Here is an 18,996-nt window from a genome sequence, read left to right as displayed (position 1 = left end):
TATTATGAAAGGTAGGGGCAGGAAACATGTTCTCTTATCGACGGACCGTCATGTTTCCGGTATAGATGCAGGCTCTAGCCTCCAGATGTGTTGTTGACGCTGTGTGATGGCTCCAGGTGAGTCTTTTAAAGATGTTGAAATAGATGACTACTAATTACCTAGTTGGTGCGTGTGTTGTTAATAAAAATCACAGCATACGCTTCGTAATAATTACGTCGGGCAGCATTGACCGGTTGTGCTATGCTAATATATAATCAGCTACACGAAATTGGCTGCAAAGGGAGGCGACTTTAGCAGAGATGCAGCTCGGAGAAGCACAACTTTGGTTGAAGCATAATTATTTTATTGTGAAAAAGATCAGGTTTCTACCTAGAACAAATTGAAAAAAACAACAAGGACGAATCCAAAGTTTAAGATAAGTGTGCATAGCATTTGGAATGACTTTCATATTTATCATAATGCTGATGAGTATTTTCAAATTTGGCTCTAACCCCAAAAACTCTAGTGCAGAAAGTGTTGCAGGGTTTTATATACAAAACTTGAAATTTCCCTCCAGTATAATTCTTGGAATTCACCATGAATCATTAATGGCTCTGCCACATTGCAGTAAGAATGGACAATGATGATTGCATTATTATTATTATTATTATTATTATTATTATTATTATTAAATTACATTCATGGTGGTCGACCAATTTCGATTGGAAAGTGTTTGGCTTATTGTCTCAGACTTTTTGCAATTCCTCCCAGAGAGATTAATGAAGGTCTGCCCATGAATTGCCATCTAATCTGTAACCACAGAAAGATTAGCAACATGTTGCAATCAGTTTGAGTCACTCTACAGTGAAGAGTACGACTCTGTGTGTGGAGGAATTTTATGAATTTCTGTGTCAGATCTATGATATCTAGCTTTACTCTGAATACAGATAGTTATCGTTAATTTCTGTGTATATAGACTGCTACAGATTTGCAATTTATGCTTATTTATCACAGCTAATTTTCATATTTTCACAAACAGACTGACCTCATTCGATAGTAAACTGAGTCCATCAAACTGTCTTTTTTATCAGGGCTGCAGTTATTGATTGTTTGAGTGATCAAGCAGATTATTGCATCAAATAAATGTGACATATTTAAATCAAAACAAGAAAACATTTTCTTAATTGCAAAAGTAAATAACTTATAATATCAGTTATAGTTATGTCAGTATATCAGAAATTTTAAAAACGTAAGACATACATACAGCCTAAATTAACTAATAAATTAAAGTAGTTTTTACTCTGTCTTGTTGGAAGGCTTTCTTATATTATTAGGGGGGGGAAACTTATAATATATGTTTTTCTGTTTAGATGTGCTAATAAATGAGCCTGTATGTGTCTGTAAACCTTTAAAGGGTAATGTAGTGGCTGCAGTAAAGAAAAGTGAGCATATTAACTTTCTCAGAACTGAGGTTTTCCCTGTGCAACGTTCTGATGGTGTACATGTTAATAATTAATATTAATAATAACTTAGAGTCCAGCATCACAGCCCCAGGTCAGTAGCTCACAGTTTTACTGCAGCAGAGATGTCCTATTTTGAAATAAAAATATGCTTTAATCAATATAATTTATTGATATTTTATTTTTATATTTTATATGTTCATATCATATCATATTATATTATATTTTGTTGGGCTGTCTTGGTTGACACGCCTCTACAATGTTGCGGTGCTATGGTCCTCAGCTGGAAAAAGGGTGGAGTGCCCACTCCGGGTCAGGGATGAGTTCTTGCCCCAAGTGGAAGCGTGACTGGAGAAGGGTGCGGGAGAACAACAGACGGATTGGTGCTGCGGCTGCAGTGATTCGGATGCTGTACTGGTCTGTTGTGGTGAAGAGAGAGTTGAGCGTGAAAGCGAAGCTCTCAATTTACCGGTTGATCTACGTCCCTACCCTCACCTATGGTCATGAGCTGCGGGTAGTGACCGAAAGAACGAGATCGCGGATAAAAGCGGCAGAAAAGGGCTTCCTCTGAAGGGTGGCTGGCCTCTCCCTTAGAGATAGGGTGATAAGTTCGGCCATTCGGGAGGGGCTCAGAGTCGCCAGTTTGGCATGTGACAAGGGAACGCCTTGGTGTTCCCCCGGATGAGCTGGAGGAGGTGGCTGGGAAGAGGGAGGTCTGGGCTTCTCTGCGTGGGCTGCTGTCCCCGTTACCCAGCCCCAGATAAGCGGAAGAAGATGGATGGATATTTTATATTAATCTTAATCTGCAAAATAATGTTATGAAAGCCTTAAAATAAATATGTTAGCAGAACGTGATGCCCCCACTTTAAACTCACCCCTGCTTGCTTCAGGTGTCACTGCGATAGAAAGTTAAATAAATCCTCTTTTTAAAAACACAACAATTTGCAAACTTTTTATTTACACTTCTGCAGCATTACTGTTGATTTCTGTCATGTAAAACAAACAGCAGCTGTTGTAGTTTGTTGAACAGGTGGTTTAAATTAAGGTTGCAAATTACAGCATCAAGTCCACCTGAGCTCAGAGTCTCGTTAAAGGCTCCTCTCTTTGCACTGCACCACATCGTTGTAGACGGTCTCTGGCTCCACGTTAAACTATGACAGGTTACTACTGCTATTGTGTTATACACACACACACACACACACACCTCGGTTTCTATAGCAGGTTGATATTTAGTTGTAAATGTGGGTGAAATACTTACATGGTGACAGCTGTGCGATGCAGAGTCGTGGATTTTTAAAAAAAGCATCGAAGCAAAGAATTTGCATTGAGGATTTTTTTGCAGTTTTTGAATGAGTCGAATGGTTACAGACTCGCATTTCATCGGCACTTTGCACCAAAGTCTCTGTGAACACAGCACCTGATTGTGAGTGGTCGTGGACCTGAAGCAACCATTTCAAAGACAACAAGATCACAAGTTCACTGCACACGCCACAATAATTTTGGTGTCTCCAACCTCTGCTTTCCCTAATCTGACTGTAGTGTAACCAAGCTAGTCAGTGTTCATGAAAGTTTAACTGTGTCCACTAGAATGTTTATTAACTTCTTTAGCTCAGAACAGTATCTTCAACAGAAATCTGCATTGTTTGCTGTTAGTTCAGGTTACTTTTTGATCATTTAGCAAGAAGAAGAAGAGTGCATATATCGCTGAGTAAATTAAACATCAGGTACATCATAACATTTTATTTCATATTGGCTAGGGGTGAATTTTTATTTCTAGAGATCAATTCCAGCTGTATTTGTGCACTTTTCTTTAGTTGAGATGAAAATACAATTTTTTGAAATTAAATTGTTTAGCGATTTTGAACTAACAGGGCTCTAGACTAACTTTTTGCCATGGGCGTACCGGTACGCCTAACTTTAAAAAGTTAGGCGTACCGGCACAAAAGTTAGGCGCACACAAATTTTATAATAATTTATATAATATAATGTGTTTCAAAGCATTCAAAGATTGATGACACCGTGTCAGAGCACTGGCTATGAATTTCAGAAGGATCAGGCCTTAACTTAACAGAAAAGTTAGCAATAGTTCTTTTCCTATTACAGCTACATCCACTTTTGTCGTGCCTAGGCTGCTCACTAGGGCTGGGTATCATCACTGATTTCTATAATCCATTCGATTCCGGTTTTCAAAGTCCCGATTCGATTCAACTTAGCCTCAGACAGTCAGAAATATTATAATTCTGATCATTTATCAGTACTGACTTCATCAGAATTGTGAACATCACAGCAGATGTTTACGTCTTTGTGTGGAATCCGTGTACCTGCTCTCATTTGCTGTTTGGTTGTTGTTGAAATGGTTTTGTGAGCTTTAACCCTTTAAGACCTATCATAGAACCAAGTCCGCCAGAGCTTATATTATATTTTTACATGCTGTGGAGCCATTTTTGGGAGCATTTCAAGTTGCTATACATCAATACAACCATTATAGCCCAAACTTTAATAATATGTCTGCATTAGGTGCATAGTAATTACATAAATTGCAAAAAAGTGCAATAAACTACAAAAAAATTGAAAATCGTTTTTGTTTTTTTAACATATATTTATAGTTAGAGAAATTTAAGAGGCTCATCCCTCAAAACTGTAAATACAAAAAAGTTGCACAAACTAGTTTCCCACCACAGGAAATTTCTTTTGAGTGTCTTCATAGTTTTATTTTTGAAATACACCAATTTTTATATACTGCAGGAAAAACGAAAATAAATATTATAGTGCAAATTTGCAAAATAACAGTATATGCATCAAAATAAACTATTTCCAGCAGTGCAATATGAGTCCTAAGCATCCCAGAAACGACACAGAAAGTCATAAAGTCAAACATAACTTTTTAAAACACAAGTATAGGCTCATAAGGCCCCGATCGTAAAAAAAACTACATTTCCGCAAAATGACGTCACTTCCGGTTTTGGGCAGGTCATGTGATAGTTCGCGCTGATGGACATAGGAAGTGTTACAAACAGCTGATCGGATCGGCGAAGCGTGTTTCTGGAATATCATGTTTTTGTTGCTGCAAGTGATTTTTATGCAGTTTTTGCAAAGCTTTATGTGGAAGGAAACTGTGACCTAGGACAAGCTGATGGCATAAGATGTAAGTACAACTCCTCCGGTTTCATATGCAAAAAAAATTATTGCGCTAGCTTACGTGGTTGCAGTGCTACCGGGATTTAAAAATGGAGTGTGCCCGCTCCGATCGGCTGTAAAGGGTTAATCTTAGAATCTGACGTTTCTGGCAAAACACAGTTATATTTAAAAGTCGATTCAGGATTTAATGAATTGATATCGCTTTATTCAAGCTACTCACCTCCCACTTCCACCTACACTTTCAACTGGACCACGGCCAATCAGAGAGGTCCCGCCCCTTACTAGCTCTGATTGGTTTAGTCCACGATAGGGGCAAAATGTGTGTCTGTTGTTGACCACAGGGAAGGTTGCAGTTTGTTTTTTTTGGCTACCCGAACATTTGGTCGCACAGGTGCAACCAAATATTTTTTTTTAGTCGCACCACTGAAAAATTTGGTCGCATTTGCGACCAAATTGGTCGCACTCTAGAGCCCTGACTAAGGAAATATATAAAAGGCAGCCAGTACGGCCCAAATATTTTCTACTGTGGGTGAGAGTGTAGGCCAAAGGGAGCTAGATGGCATCAAATGAAAGGCAACAACTATGTTGTGTTCATTCTTAGGCTAATACGCCTGCATATCACAACATACCAAACAGCAAGTTAATTTTTAGCAATAATACTACTAATATTTTAGTTTGAATATTAGGGTAATCATATTATTAAGAAAGCTTCTGGCACCTCACAGAATTAACTGTAACACTTAATTTCCTCCTTCAGTCCAACACTAAATCCACCTTAATCCACCATGTAAGTGAGCAGGATTACTATTGCATAAAAACTCCATCAGTAGAGTAAAATTAACCTGTGTCACAACATTTATAAGGCCTGTGCTAATCTTATAATTCACTGGTGGAAAACCTTAAGTGGTCAAGTTGCCTTCAAATCATAGTTACTTAGGAAACATTGTTACGTTATTGGTGGATTTCATTTTGGCATTTTAATAGTTTTTGCTTTATTGGTTTCTACAAGCAGTTTTATTTAATTTGATCAAATTAAACAGTACTGTGTGTTTGCAGTAGTCATTGAACTCCATAACATAAGGTAATAATACCAGCATGATTACAAAGTTGCCATTGTTCATTATGAGTGTGTGTGTGTTTCAGTGTTTCCTGCAGATGTCCAGCAGCTGTTGGTGATAAAAGAAGAGATTCCCTATGAATGCAGCCCTAATCTGGACCATCATGACTCAGAGCTTCTTCACATAAAGGAGGAACAGGAGGAACTCTGGAAAAGTCAAGAGGGAGAACAGCTCAGTGGGCTGGAGGACAATATCTCTGGGTTCCCATTCACTGCTGTTCATGTGAAGAGTGAAGATGATGATGAGAAACCTCAGTTCTCAACGCTTCATCAAAGCCAAACTGAAAACAGCAGAGAGACAGAGCCTCCAGCTAGCAGCTCAGCTGAACAGATAAAAACAGAAATCAATGAAGAAGACAGTGGACCACCAGAATCAGAACCACATGCAAACTGTCATTTACAATCTAATACTGATGGAGAGACTTCAGAGTCTTCTAAGACGGAAGTCAGTGAGGACGATGATTGGCAGGAACCTTTGTCAGATTTTGGACCAGAAACTGATGACAACGACAGCGGGTTAAACAACAGCAGAGGGTCAAGTGTAAATAAGGATGTGGGATTTAAGATTGCAAAACAGTCTTTAGGTTGCTCTGAGTGTGGTAAACAGTTTGTCTGCAAGCAGTCTCTTCGGAAGCATGTGACATGTCACTCAGAAAAAAGGTCTTCCAACAGTTTGGTTAATGAGAAACATTGTAGAGTGGATCAAAACTGTGATTCTCATATGACCGTCCACACAGGAGAGAAATCAGTTAGCTGTGACGATTGTGGTAAAAGATTTAATCAAATGAGAGATCTTAAAATACACACACGGGTCCACACAGGAGAAAGACCATTTGATTGCAGTGAGTGTGGCAAAAGATTTAGATATCAAGGAAGTTTGTATGTACACATGAGACTCCATGGTGGAGAGAAACCATTTTCTTGTAATAAATGCGGTAAAAGGTTTAACCTCAAGACAAATCTTAACAGACACTTAAGATCCCACACTGAAGAGAAACCGTTTAGCTGTCACATTTGTGGACAAAGATTTAACTATAAAAGAAATCTTAACATGCACATAAGAGTGCACACAGGAGAGAAACCTTTTAGTTGTGACGATTGTGGACAAAAATTTAACCAAAACAGAGATCTTAGGAGACACATGAGAGTTCACACAGAAGAGAAACCGTATGTCTGTGGCGATTGTGGTAAAAAATTTAGTTATCAGTGTAATCTGAAGAGACACATGGCACTTCACAAAGGAGAGAAACATTTTACTTGTGGGGTTTGTGGTAACAGCTTTAACAGAGAGGGGAATTTAAAGATACACATGAGAGTCCACACAGGAGAGAAACCATTTGGCTGTGACACTTGTGGTAAAAGGTTTAACCAAAAGATACATCTTGAGACGCACATCAGAGTTCACACAGGTGAGAAACCTTTTGACTGTGAGTTTTGTGGCAAAAGATTTAGACACCAGTGTAATCTAAAGATACACATGAAAGGTCACACAGAATAGTTTAGTAATAGATACAAATTGAATTTCAGCTGTTCCTTTATTCGCTAGGGGTTGCCACAGTTTTTACACATACCCTTGCTTACGCAGTTGTTCCACATTTTATTCATGTTACAGTTTTACTTCAAAATGTATTACATTTATTTTTCACCTCAAAATTCTACAAACAATAATTTAAAATCAAAAAGCAAAATATAAAATGTACAAAAATACTCACACCCTGTGCCGTGACAATCAAAAGGAAGCTCAGGCAGCTGAGAGATTATGGCAAAAAGGCTTTAGTCAGGGAGGTGACCAAGACCCCAATGGTCACTCTGAGAGAGCTCTAGTATCATTCTGTAGAGAGAGAAGAACCTTCCAGAAGGACAACCATTTCTGCAGTACTCCACCAATCAGGCCTTTATGGTATAGTGACCAGTCAGAAGCCACTCCTTAGTAAAAAGCAAGTGACTGTCCACCTGGAATTTGTCAAAAGGGACCTGAAGAACTCTCAGACCATGAGAAACAAAATTCTCCGGTCTGATGGAACAAAGATTGAACTCTTTAGCCTGAAGGTCATGTGTGGAGGAAACCAGCCACCAATCATCAACTGGCCCATACCATCCCTACATTAAAGCTGCTAGTGGGGGCAACATCATGATGTGGGGATGTTTTCAGCGGCAGGAACTGAAACTAGTCACGGTCAAGGGAAATATGAATGCAGCGGTGTTTAGAGATACCTTGAAATGAGGTGAAGATTGATCTTCCAACTGGACAGCAATCCAAAAAGACTTGAGGCTCTAATTGTTGCCAGAAGTGCTTCAAGGTATTGAAGAAAAAAATGTACATAAGTATTCACAGCCTATGTTTTTCATTTTTTATTTGCAAGAATTTTGAGCAAACATTTTTCACCTTGTCATTATGCGGCAGTGTTTGTCGAGTTAAGAGGTGAAAATGAATTTGTAACATAACAACAAGGAGCAAGAAAACCACTGTGAATGCTTTTCAGGTGCTCTGTGTGTCTCTTCCCAGGATCAAATCTGAAAACCACTACACTATGGAGACATTCATAAATTATATAGAGTAATATATATATGAAGCCATTTGGTTCTGTAGCACATTTTGAGAAACTCCTTCAACATTTTTAACCTTATGTTTTTATGAGTGTGTGACACCAGATTATTAAAGCAACTTCAGATGATAAAGTTCTCTCCAATCTGTATAGGATTGAGGGTCTAGAGGGTATCAATACTTTTTGTAACAGCCTTTTATCTTAATGGAATGATTTCAAGTATCTTTCAGTCATAATTTGTAGGTATTTTGTTGTTTGTAGCGCATAAATAACTCATATGTTGTTCATATGTATATACAGCATGTCACTATTTTGTACATTTATGAGACATTTTGCTTGAATTGGGTTGTATTCATTTTACATGAAGTAAAGTTAAATGCTGATAATAAAAGGAGAGATGTGGTAGTAGGTGAAGTGTCAATAATGAGATCAGTGGCGATGTTACACTGAACAGTAAATAATGTGTTAGTTTCAAACCACAGTGTTGCCATTTTAATGTGTCCTGTGTAATATTTAGAGTATTTTTTTTACTGAATTTGAAATGTGTATTTTTAAAGTTAATATTTGTATATTATGTTTTGAGAGTCAACCTGGAAATTGCACACCAGCAAACTGCATGTGCATCACCTGGGAGACCTGGTCTTCTCTGATTGGTTATCATGTCCATAGCCATCTGAAAAAAAACTCACTGTTTAAGATTAAGACAGAGGCAAATGAGGTGACGAGTGTAAAAAATAGTCAGTGCTCCAAATCCATTAAAATATTTATATTTCACTGTGAGATGTTGATACTTACAGATATTACTCACCAGATTTTGGAGTGAAATAATGCGCTCTTTACCTCACTACACTTACCCGACAGCTGGGATATTAGGAAAAAGTTATGGCACATTACTATTACTCATTTATTTCTCATACCTAACACCTGTTAATATTATTCGTATGAGGTATGAATGATTAAATAATATTTATTAATTATTCATATGGTAGAGTTATATGAATACATATGGTGTATGTTCTTTTTGTTTGCGTCAGCAATCTTTCTTTAGTGTTAGTTCTGTGGGTGTGCATTTGCACATGTGTTTTGTTAAATCTTTGATTAAAATGACAACATGTCTTTAATACATGTTGAGGAAATCTGCTCATTATAATTTCTCAGTTTAAATCATTTTAGGTGGGAAGTCATTAAATATAACTTAATATTTATTACAGTTTTCATAATAGAATTTTTTTCTTCATTTTTTTAACAAAACATAAATAAATGGCTCTGTTGTACCTCATGCTGGATGATGTTCACAACGTAAAAAAAATCTGTAGTTTTTTCACAGGAATATTTGTTATTATTTTTTAATCCCAGAAATATCTGTAAATTGCTTTAACAAACTTCTTCTTCATGAGAGTGTTGCTTTGGTAAACAATCAGTCTGGTACTCTATTACTTCTGCTTAAGTACAAACATGAAACTGCAGAGACAAAGCTTCAATCCTTTTGGTCTAGCCTGTATCTTCAGATAATGGATAATATATCCAGATTGTTTAAAATACAGATAATTTAATCCGGTTGTTCAGTTTGACGTCACTAGCCGTGTCTGGGTCTAAACTCCGCTGCAGGTCCATATATCAAACGATCACTGTGGCATTACTGAGAGTTGAAAAACTGTCTAAAGTCTTCATCTTTAATAAAATGATCAGCGTTCTGCTCTACCAGGTGTAACAATTGAGTTTAACATCCAGGCATCCATGAAAACGGAATTTATGACATTTAACGGAGTTAGAAGTTAGCAGGAAGTTAGCTCGCTAGCTTCTATCTAAATACAATATAGCATGTCCTGACTGCGGGGTTTTGGAAACAAATTAAAACGTACATCTCTGTTATCACTTCCAACATAAATGAAGACAGAAAACGAAACAGTAGTGACGTTTGTAGGGTTACTGAAGTTTGGCTAGCTGGTATATAATGATGTGCTACGTGACCACTAGCGACACAGCTATGTTAGCATAATATGAACAAACTAACTTTTTTTCCACTCGATAAAAGTTAACGTGAGTGTTGTCGGTGGTCAGGAACAAATGTAATCGCATGGCAGGATGCTGTAAAAGGACAAAACTTCAGCCAGGAGAACAACTGAATTAATCCATCCACAATACGAGGTTAGTCATTCATATACTGCTGTATGGGCTGGGCTGTAGTTACATCCTAAGGTTTTAAAAACTGAGCTTAAATAAATGATTAGTGGTAATAAAAGCCGAGGGAGGTCAACAGTGATCACTGACTGTTTTAGGAGCTTTTTGAGATCAAATAGAAGAAAATACATAGCATTAAATATGTTAACAACACAAAAGCCATATTAAACGCAGACTACTTTAGACCCGGAAGTAGGATTCGTCGCGTCATCACTGAACAACCGGATAGTCATCTATTTCAAGCTTGCATTTTGACCTAATTCATCTCCTTTGCTTCACACACACTTTTTTTTTTTTATGTATGTGTTACCGGCACCAGACCTAGGGGAATCTGGACCGGCAGCAAGCGGCACACAGGCTAGAGAGCACTGCGTAGCCAAATATGAGCAAACTGTGGATTAATAGAGAGGACACCGAAGTTAGCGTCTTGCTCAGGCCGGAGCTCATTTATTTCTACATATACACAATACAAATCACACTAGACCATGCATTCTTCCCATAAAATAACAGAGTTCATAAACATAAATAAAGTTACAAAAAGCATTCTCTCAAAAGCAAAATAAATACAAACTAATTCAAAATGACTTTACATACTCACAACTTAAACAAAACACTCGCGGTTAAAGCATAACATCATACCAAAATAACCCATCTCACATTCACACAACCTTTCCCCACATTCGCGCCATATACGCTATTACTTTTGAACATGGCGTCCCCTGAACGCAACACAACATGGCGGCAGACGACTGCAAACGTTGTTTCACCAACAAAAACCTTTCCCCTTAATACATGTACTCAGTACTGCTTGGCTAAAACTAAAACAAACACTAAAACACATTTTCGGAAGTCGCAGGTTGCCACTATCATAGCATATACTTATAGTGCTACGTAGCATTATAGCATTATGCCGATGATACACTAATACTCATTACAACAAAATACCACTCTCATCTCAAAATATAGCCGAACAGTTGTTACTCAACTTACATGACATTTATTACCAGTTCGGTAACATAAAAGTTTGTTTGTCAGTACCTGTGGATTAATAGAGAGGACACTGAAGTTAGCGTCTTGCTCAGGCCGGAGCTCATTTATTTCTGAGCTGCGCATGCGCAGAGCCTATAGCTAGAGTCTCTCTGGTAGTTTCACAGCAGTGCAAGAGCACCATCTACTGGCATAATGAAATATAACCATGGTCTGGCAACACATAACAATGTCAAAATAAGTCACAATAATAAACAAAAAATAAGGGGGTAATTGGTTTTCTTGCAAAAACAAACATGTAGCTTTTTCAACCTGCTACATATGCAGCAAAAACCTACTTAAACGTAACTGGTCGAGAAAATTACAAGCCAACTACAGGAAAGCTCATGGTACAAAAAGTGATGGTAGTTTCCCTTAGACAGAGTGTTTTCCTGCTCATTGTACAGAAGGCGATGGTCTTTGCCATACAGATTCACTAATACAGTTTAAGGATAGTAAAGAATGTATCTATGGCTTTTATTATGAAAAATAGACCGGAAGTATGTGCATTATTGCACAGGGGAAGAACAAGTTGTGTTTCCAGTGCGGGTGCGCATCATCAGGCAGGAGCATCCAGAGGTAGAGTAGAAGGTGTATAATGGCTGCGGGTGAGTGTTTTGAACTTGTTGAAAGAATTACCGGTGATCTGTGAGGTCAGCGGGTTTTTTGTGAATGAAAATCTCCGCATATGGCTCCAAACAGTGCGCAGCTTGCCACGTTTGCGTCAGTCTGAACAAGCGTCCCCCTAACATGTAGTCAGCTACATGAACTGATACCTTCCAATAGAAGGAGAGAAGGAGCTAAGGGAGGAAGCTAAGCGACACACGGACATTAAGCATGGTCGTATGGGAGCAGTGAAGGCAGATACTCGTCTGATAGATACAACCCCATTTCCAAACAAAGTTGTGTAAAATGTAAACAAAGACTGAATGCAGTGGTTTGCAAATCTCATAAACCCATATTTAATTAACAATAGAACACAGAAAGCATACCACATCTATAAACTGGAAAAATTAACCGTTTTAAGAAAAGAAATGAGATCATTTTGAATTTGATGGCAAGTTGGGACAGGGTCATGGGCACGAGAGCATAGGAACAAGAGCAACCAACTTTGACTGAGGGGCATTTGGCTCAAGTAAATTTACTATTCCATTAAAAAAAAAAAAAAATTAAAGGTGCTTGCTCTCACACACAGCCTGCATAACTGCAGCCATGCATGTACACTCAGAGAGCTGTAGCCACAGTTATAAAAGTGCATACATGTCTTTGATTGCAGAGGCAACAAACAACAGAGACATTATCTGTGCAAACAGCTGACTATGAGCTAAAAGTATCCTCAAAACATTAGCATTTGATTTGCAGAATTTTAGTAGACTGATACTTTAAAACTAACAGCACAAGCTGATGTGTGACCTCGTTTTAGAATCAAAGACAAGTCTTCCCAAAGTCTGACCTGCACCTGTCCATCAGCTCAGGGTCCCCCTCGGTCATGCTCGTTAGCACTATTGCTGTACAACCATTAAACCACTGTTAACCAGATAAATAATCTAAGCTTGCAAAACATTTAGCTGTGACATTTGACAGGTTGTCTGTGTTCTATTGTGAATTAAAAAAAATGTGGATTTATGAGACTTGCAAATCTGTTTTATTTACATTTTATGCAGTGTCACAACATTTTTACAATTGTGATGGCATATGCAATTCCTCTAATATTGGATCATTAGCATACAGATTACAGAAAAATTGTACACAAAAAACTTCATAAAATGCAGAAAGTTGAAGTATTAAAAACAAGAAATCCAGCTGTGCAAAGAAGTCAACGTCCATCATTAGCTTGTCCCAGAGGAATGAAAATACTCAGTGAATGTTACCTGCATTTAAAAATATGGAGAAAAGGACCACTTCAAATGATTGATTTTGTATTTCCTGGTCTAAAATGTTTGCCAGTGGATGATCGTTCTTTGTGTAATGGTTAAATGTTAGCTAATCAATCAAATGGTTCACCCTGACAGAGAGAAAAAAATACATTTATAAGTATTCCCTGTTAACTGAAACAGTTCAGTAAAAGGAAATCTATCCTGCTGATTTTTATGTTATAGGTTAGTAGTAGGTAGCAGTAGTGGGTGTAATATTCAGCAATAGGAAATGGTGGGGTGAGAATAAATTTGGAGTATTGTAAAGGTGTATGATACCAATAGCTGTACATATCAGAAGAGGAGCTGCATGGCTAGTGTTGAGTTGTGTATTTCTGGCACAAATGAAAACTGAATACTCAGTCGGACACTCAGAATTGAAATGATTTTTTGAACTGGGAGAATATACGGGCATTTGTGTACCCTTCAGCCGTAAAAGCCTGATAGGGTATTGTCGACACCCCACCTGATAGGTGGACGATGTGGACACCCAGGTTTGTGCATGTGATAAATCGTCATAGAGGTGATGTATTGTTTTTGAAATTCATAACGTCGGCACATCAACTGAAAGATTACACTAACTTCAAGGTCAAGATGAGAAGTCAACTTTTCTGAAAACTACCCATGATTTTCCAACTTATAACATAGGTTCATCTGCTAAGAGGCTGAGGGGCAGCACTGCTGGCTGGATGGTATTGGATGGCAATGTCATTTTCTATTAGGTGGTCACAGTTAAGATTAATTTAGATTATATTTAATAGCACTGTCTATCCACAGTCATCTCAGATCTCACTAACATGGAGTATTAGTACCAGTGATAAGTTATGTGATTATAGAGTTTTTGCTCTTAATTATGAGTGTGTGTGTTTCAGTCTTCCCTGTAGATGTCCAGCAGCTACTGGTGATAAAAGAAGAGGTTTCCCATGAATGTGAATGGAGCCCCAGTGTGAACCATCCTGACTCAGAGCTGTGGAAAAATCAAGAGCGAGTTCACTGTAATGGGCTGGAGGAGGATATCAAGAGGTTTCCATTTACTGTTGTTCATGTGAAGAGTGAAGATGAAGAAGAGAAGCCTCAGTCATTAAAGGTTCATCAAAACCAAAATAAAAACAAGATAGAGACTGAGACTCAAGCGAGCAACTCCTCTGAACAGAGGAAAATGGACCGAAGTACAAATAACAATATACAAACAAATACTGATGGCGAAGCACCGGAATCTTCTGAGACTGAAGTCAGTGAGGATGGCTGGCAGGAACCTTTGTCAGATTGTGGACCTGAAACTGACGACAGCGACAGCCAATTGAATGACGACAGAACACCTGAGTCAGGTGTAAATAATGCAAAAAGGTCTTCCAGTTGTTTGGTGAATGAGAGAAGTTCTAGAGTGGAGCAAAGTGTCGATTCTCAGATGAAGCGATTTGGATGTGATGATTGTGGTAAACGATTTAACCAAATGAAAGATCTTAGAGTACACATGAGAGTCCACACGGGAGAAAGACCATTCTGTTGTGCAGATTGTGGTAAAAGATTTAGATATCAAGGAAGTCTGAATGTACACATGAGGCTCCATGCTGGAGAGAAACCGTATGCTTGTGATAAATGCGGTAAAAGATTTAGCCTAAAGACAAACCTTACCAGACACATAAGAGTCCACACGGGGGAGAAACCATTTAGCTGTGACATTTGTGGACAAAGATTTAACTATCGAAGAAATCTTAACATGCACATAAGAGTGCACACAGGAGAGAAACCGTTTAGTTGCGACAATTGTGGGCAAAGATTTAACCAAAAGATCGAACTTAGGAGACACATGAGAGTTCACACAGAAGAGAAACCGTATACCTGTGGCGATTGTGGTAAAACATTTAGTTACCAGTGTAATCTGAAGACACACATGGCACTCCACAAAGGAGAAAAACAGTTTGTTTGTGGTGTTTGTGGTAACATATTTAACCAAGAGGGGAATCTAAAGATACACATGAGAGTCCACACAGGAGAGAAACCATTTGGTTGCGATTTCTGTGGCAAAAGATTTAATCAAAAGATTCATCTTGAGACGCACATTAGAGTTCACACAGGGGAGAAACCTTATAACTGTGGATTTTGTGGCAAAAGATTTAGACACCAGTGTAATCTAAAGATACACACCAAACTCCACAAGGAATAAATAAGTATTGAGAGTCTCAACGGGATTTTTTCCCGTGACTGGGAGTAGCGATGCCCATCAAAATTATCTCTGCAAACACAATGATGTGCAAAACAGTGTTCTTATCAGTGCTGTTTTTATTTTTGACAAAGCTAGCCATAGGGCTGCTCGATTATGGCAAAAATGATAATCACGATTATTTTCACTGAAATTGAGATCTCGATTATTTGACGATATTTATTTAACAATAACAATGTATTGAATAATGACTTTAAAGATTGTCAAAAAATAATATAAAATAGTGTGCAAATACTGATAACAGTGCAAATGTTTGCAATATAAAAAATAAATGAAAAATGTAAACATCTATGTTTAGTGAACTTTGCAGCGTTGCTCTGTGGTGCAGCTACGACACTGTAGCAAAGTTTACACACTATGTCTACTTGATCCACGTCTGACTCCGCGAACCCATAATGTTTCCACACCACTGAAGTTTTTTTTTTTACCTCTCTTTTCAACCAACGGCAGTCACTCTCCTCTCCAAATAACTTCTGCTTAGCTTTCCGAGCTTCCCTCGGGTCCTCTTAATCAGTGGTCCCCAACCCCCAGGCCTCGGACCGGTACCGGTCCGTGAGTCGTTTGGTACCGGGCCGCGAGAGTTGAGGCTCAGGTGTGAAATGTATAGTTTTCAGGGTTTTTATCGGTTTTCAGCGTTATTTTGTTATCGTTTTTATCGTTTACTCGGTTTTCCTTGGTCTTTTCACGTGTGTTATGAATAAATCTTCTTTTTTTCGGTACCGGTACTAGTTTTATTTTGTTGTATTTATCCGCGACACCTTAAAGGCCGAGTGTTGTGCCAAGTGATTGCCTGCCAAAAACTGATTTCCAATGTTTCTGTTTATTTTTTTTACATGTAATATCTTTACGTATGTTGGTAAATAGACTTCGGTGAACAGGGTTTACGAAGGGGTTATATATAGAATTAAAAAATTATCTGTTTTTCAAGTATCTTTATAACTCTGTGTTATTGTACTTACATTATAACCAATCTGGTCCTTTATCCCCACTTAAAATATTTTTACAGAACTATTGTAATATTTGCTGCCATTTCTGCTGTCCTCTTGGCCAACTTACTCTTACAGAAGACATTTTTAATGTTAATGAGATTTTTGTAACTGCATAAGTAAAGGTTATATAAAAGTCACTGCCAAAAACTGATTGTGGCTTCTACCTTGTTACACGAATGTTGCTTGTGGCTCAAGATGACTTTATGTCATCCATGAGGGATGCATTTGACACGTGTTTCACATGTTATAGCCCAACAAGTTACTTTTAGCAGTTTAAATACGAGCAATCAGTTTTTGGCAAATACCGGAAATCAGTTTTTGGCAGACAATCACTTTTTGGCACAACACCGGTCCATGAAAATATTGTCGGGCATAAACCGGTCCGTGGCGCAAAAAAGGTTGGGGACCGCTGCTCTTAATTGTTGTGACACGTGTTCGAAATGCAGAGAGGTGCGCTCGATTTGCCACACGGAGCAGCGCGAGTAAAGCACGAGGGAGGGGCTAATAATCGGCTCAGTTATTTTTAATGATCGTTGAAAGCCCAGATCGTAATCGTGATTAAAATTCGATTAATTGAGCAGCCCTAGCTAGCCACAACTTCCAATTTTCAAAGGTGGAAAATGTTTGTCATTTTGTTGCCAAAATTCAAAAATGTGTTTGTTTGATTGTTTTTCCTTGACATAACTGTGCTTTTCTTACTCATTAATTTTACTGATCTACTGGTCCAATTCTCGTCTTTACGCAGCAACAAACTGTCCTTGAGAGTTCAGTCAGACTTGTGCCACATATCAAACACACGGTTACCACTATAAGAGATCCTTTTCATAATATATATTGTCTTCATCATTCTGGTAAGTGATAGCAGTCTGTCAGTCAGACGTGACAAACTTTAACACTAATACAGGCATCATTAATATAATTGCTGGTGTCAATAATTTCAGAGTCTCAGCTGAATGTTCACTGCTTAGAATAGTTTTCATTTGCTCATTTCTTAACTTACTTATTTGCTTTATCACACAAGATCACCAAAACCCAGATTTCCAAATGAACAAGGACCGGAAATCTTAACACCAGTTATCAGCCTTCACATGTATTTTGTAACATGATGGAAAATTCAGATGACGTCACATTGCAACTACTTTAAACCACTGAAGAATGGAAAGATAGCCTCTGGTATTTTTAAAACTGTTAAAATGATATTTTTGTGTAGTATATAAACATACTACATGATACTGCACAGTCCAAAAAGTACAGTGGCACTATTGTGTAGTGATTAAAGATTTGCCTAACACCTGAAAAGTCTGAGTCAAGCCTGGGAGGAGACGCAAATCCCAAAGAGGGTTGCGTCATGCAGGACACCTGGTGTAAAAATTGTGTAAAATTCAGTATGAGTACAAAACTTCTTTATGATAAGCATATTGTGTATTTGTGGTAGAATATTCTTTTTATTGATTGATTTCTACTCATTTCCAATAGTATATTTAGCTCATTCAGCCAAAGGACCTGTGAACTTTTCATTACTCATTAGTCCTCCTATAGAAATGTTCAAATTTACACATAATGGTTTTTGGGCTTTACCTTACAATATAAAGCGTCTCAAGATAGCATAATTTCCTTAGGGATTATTAAAGTATTCTGATTCTGACTGTGAAGATCAAGGTTACGTTTGTCACTTTACAGGCAATAATCTGAATTGTGAGAAAACTGAGCTGCTGGGTTATTGACATTATGCTCTAGTTTTTGGTACATTAAAAATATGTATATAGAGTATATTCCACTTTGACTTTTATTTAGTACGTTTATGAGATATTTTACTTGAATTAATCATCACTAATTTGCACAGAGATAACTACTTTGGCTTTTTTTTAATTCATGTTCTTTTACTGTGCTGTAAATAATGTTTAAACCTGGATTATAACAGCACCATGAGGTATGAACAGTGAAATTTAATGGTGATGTTACATTAAACAGTGGTTTTTGTGTTGGTTATTTGTTAGGTGTTACCATTTTTATTATGTACAATAGTGACAAGGTTTTTGTTTTTGATTTGTTAATCAATCTAAAATTTAAAGTCAAGCCAAGTTTATTTATATCACTCATATCACAACAGACATCAACCGAAGTGCAGCACAACAATCGGTAAAACAATTTAAAAGACCGATTTACATAGCATTAGGAGGACATGCTAAAGAGAAATGGTGAGTCTTCAGTTGAGGTTTGTAAGCTGTTATTGAAGCAGGCAGTCTGACCTGGAAGGGGAGATTGTGCCAGAGTTTCAGAGTTACGTCTTTATACCCCAGTCTGATAGATACTGATACTTGTGTATGACCGATGCAAACATTTACAAGTGAACTAAGGAATTTTATAGTGAACTCTAAACTGCACAGGTGTAACGATGCCAAGGCTGGTGAAATGTGTTCATG

The 18,996-nt window shown here is 37.8% G+C and overlaps 2 protein-coding genes across 2 annotated transcripts; both read left to right on the top strand.

Annotated features, from left to right (window-relative positions):
* The first annotated feature begins 41 nt into the window (after positions 1-41).
* On the top strand, positions 42-11,505 carry LOC308390140 (uncharacterized protein). Its single transcript, XM_080871842.1, has 2 exons — positions 42-116; positions 5,721-11,505. The coding sequence occupies exons 1-2, from the start codon at positions 107-109 to the stop codon at positions 7,190-7,192; spliced, it is 1,482 nt and encodes a 493-aa protein (XP_080727968.1). The 5' UTR covers positions 42-106; the 3' UTR covers positions 7,193-11,505.
* A 475-nt stretch (positions 11,506-11,980) lies between these two features.
* LOC308389391 (uncharacterized protein) lies at positions 11,981-17,522 on the top strand. The gene is made up of 2 exons (XM_080870790.1): positions 11,981-12,055; positions 14,233-17,522. Exons 1-2 carry the CDS (start codon positions 12,046-12,048, stop codon positions 15,525-15,527), a joined length of 1,305 nt encoding a protein of 434 aa, XP_080726916.1. The 5' UTR covers positions 11,981-12,045; the 3' UTR covers positions 15,528-17,522.
* Positions 17,523-18,996: the final 1,474 nt, after the last annotated feature.

Source organism: Rhamphochromis sp. 'chilingali' (assembly GCF_963969265.1).
Source record: "Rhamphochromis sp. 'chilingali' genome assembly, chromosome: 21".
In the NCBI taxonomy this organism is placed as follows: domain Eukaryota; kingdom Metazoa; phylum Chordata; class Actinopteri; order Cichliformes; family Cichlidae; genus Rhamphochromis; species Rhamphochromis sp. 'chilingali'.
The sequence above is the reverse complement of the archived record's forward strand: the minus strand, read 5'-3'. Positions and strand labels throughout refer to the sequence as shown.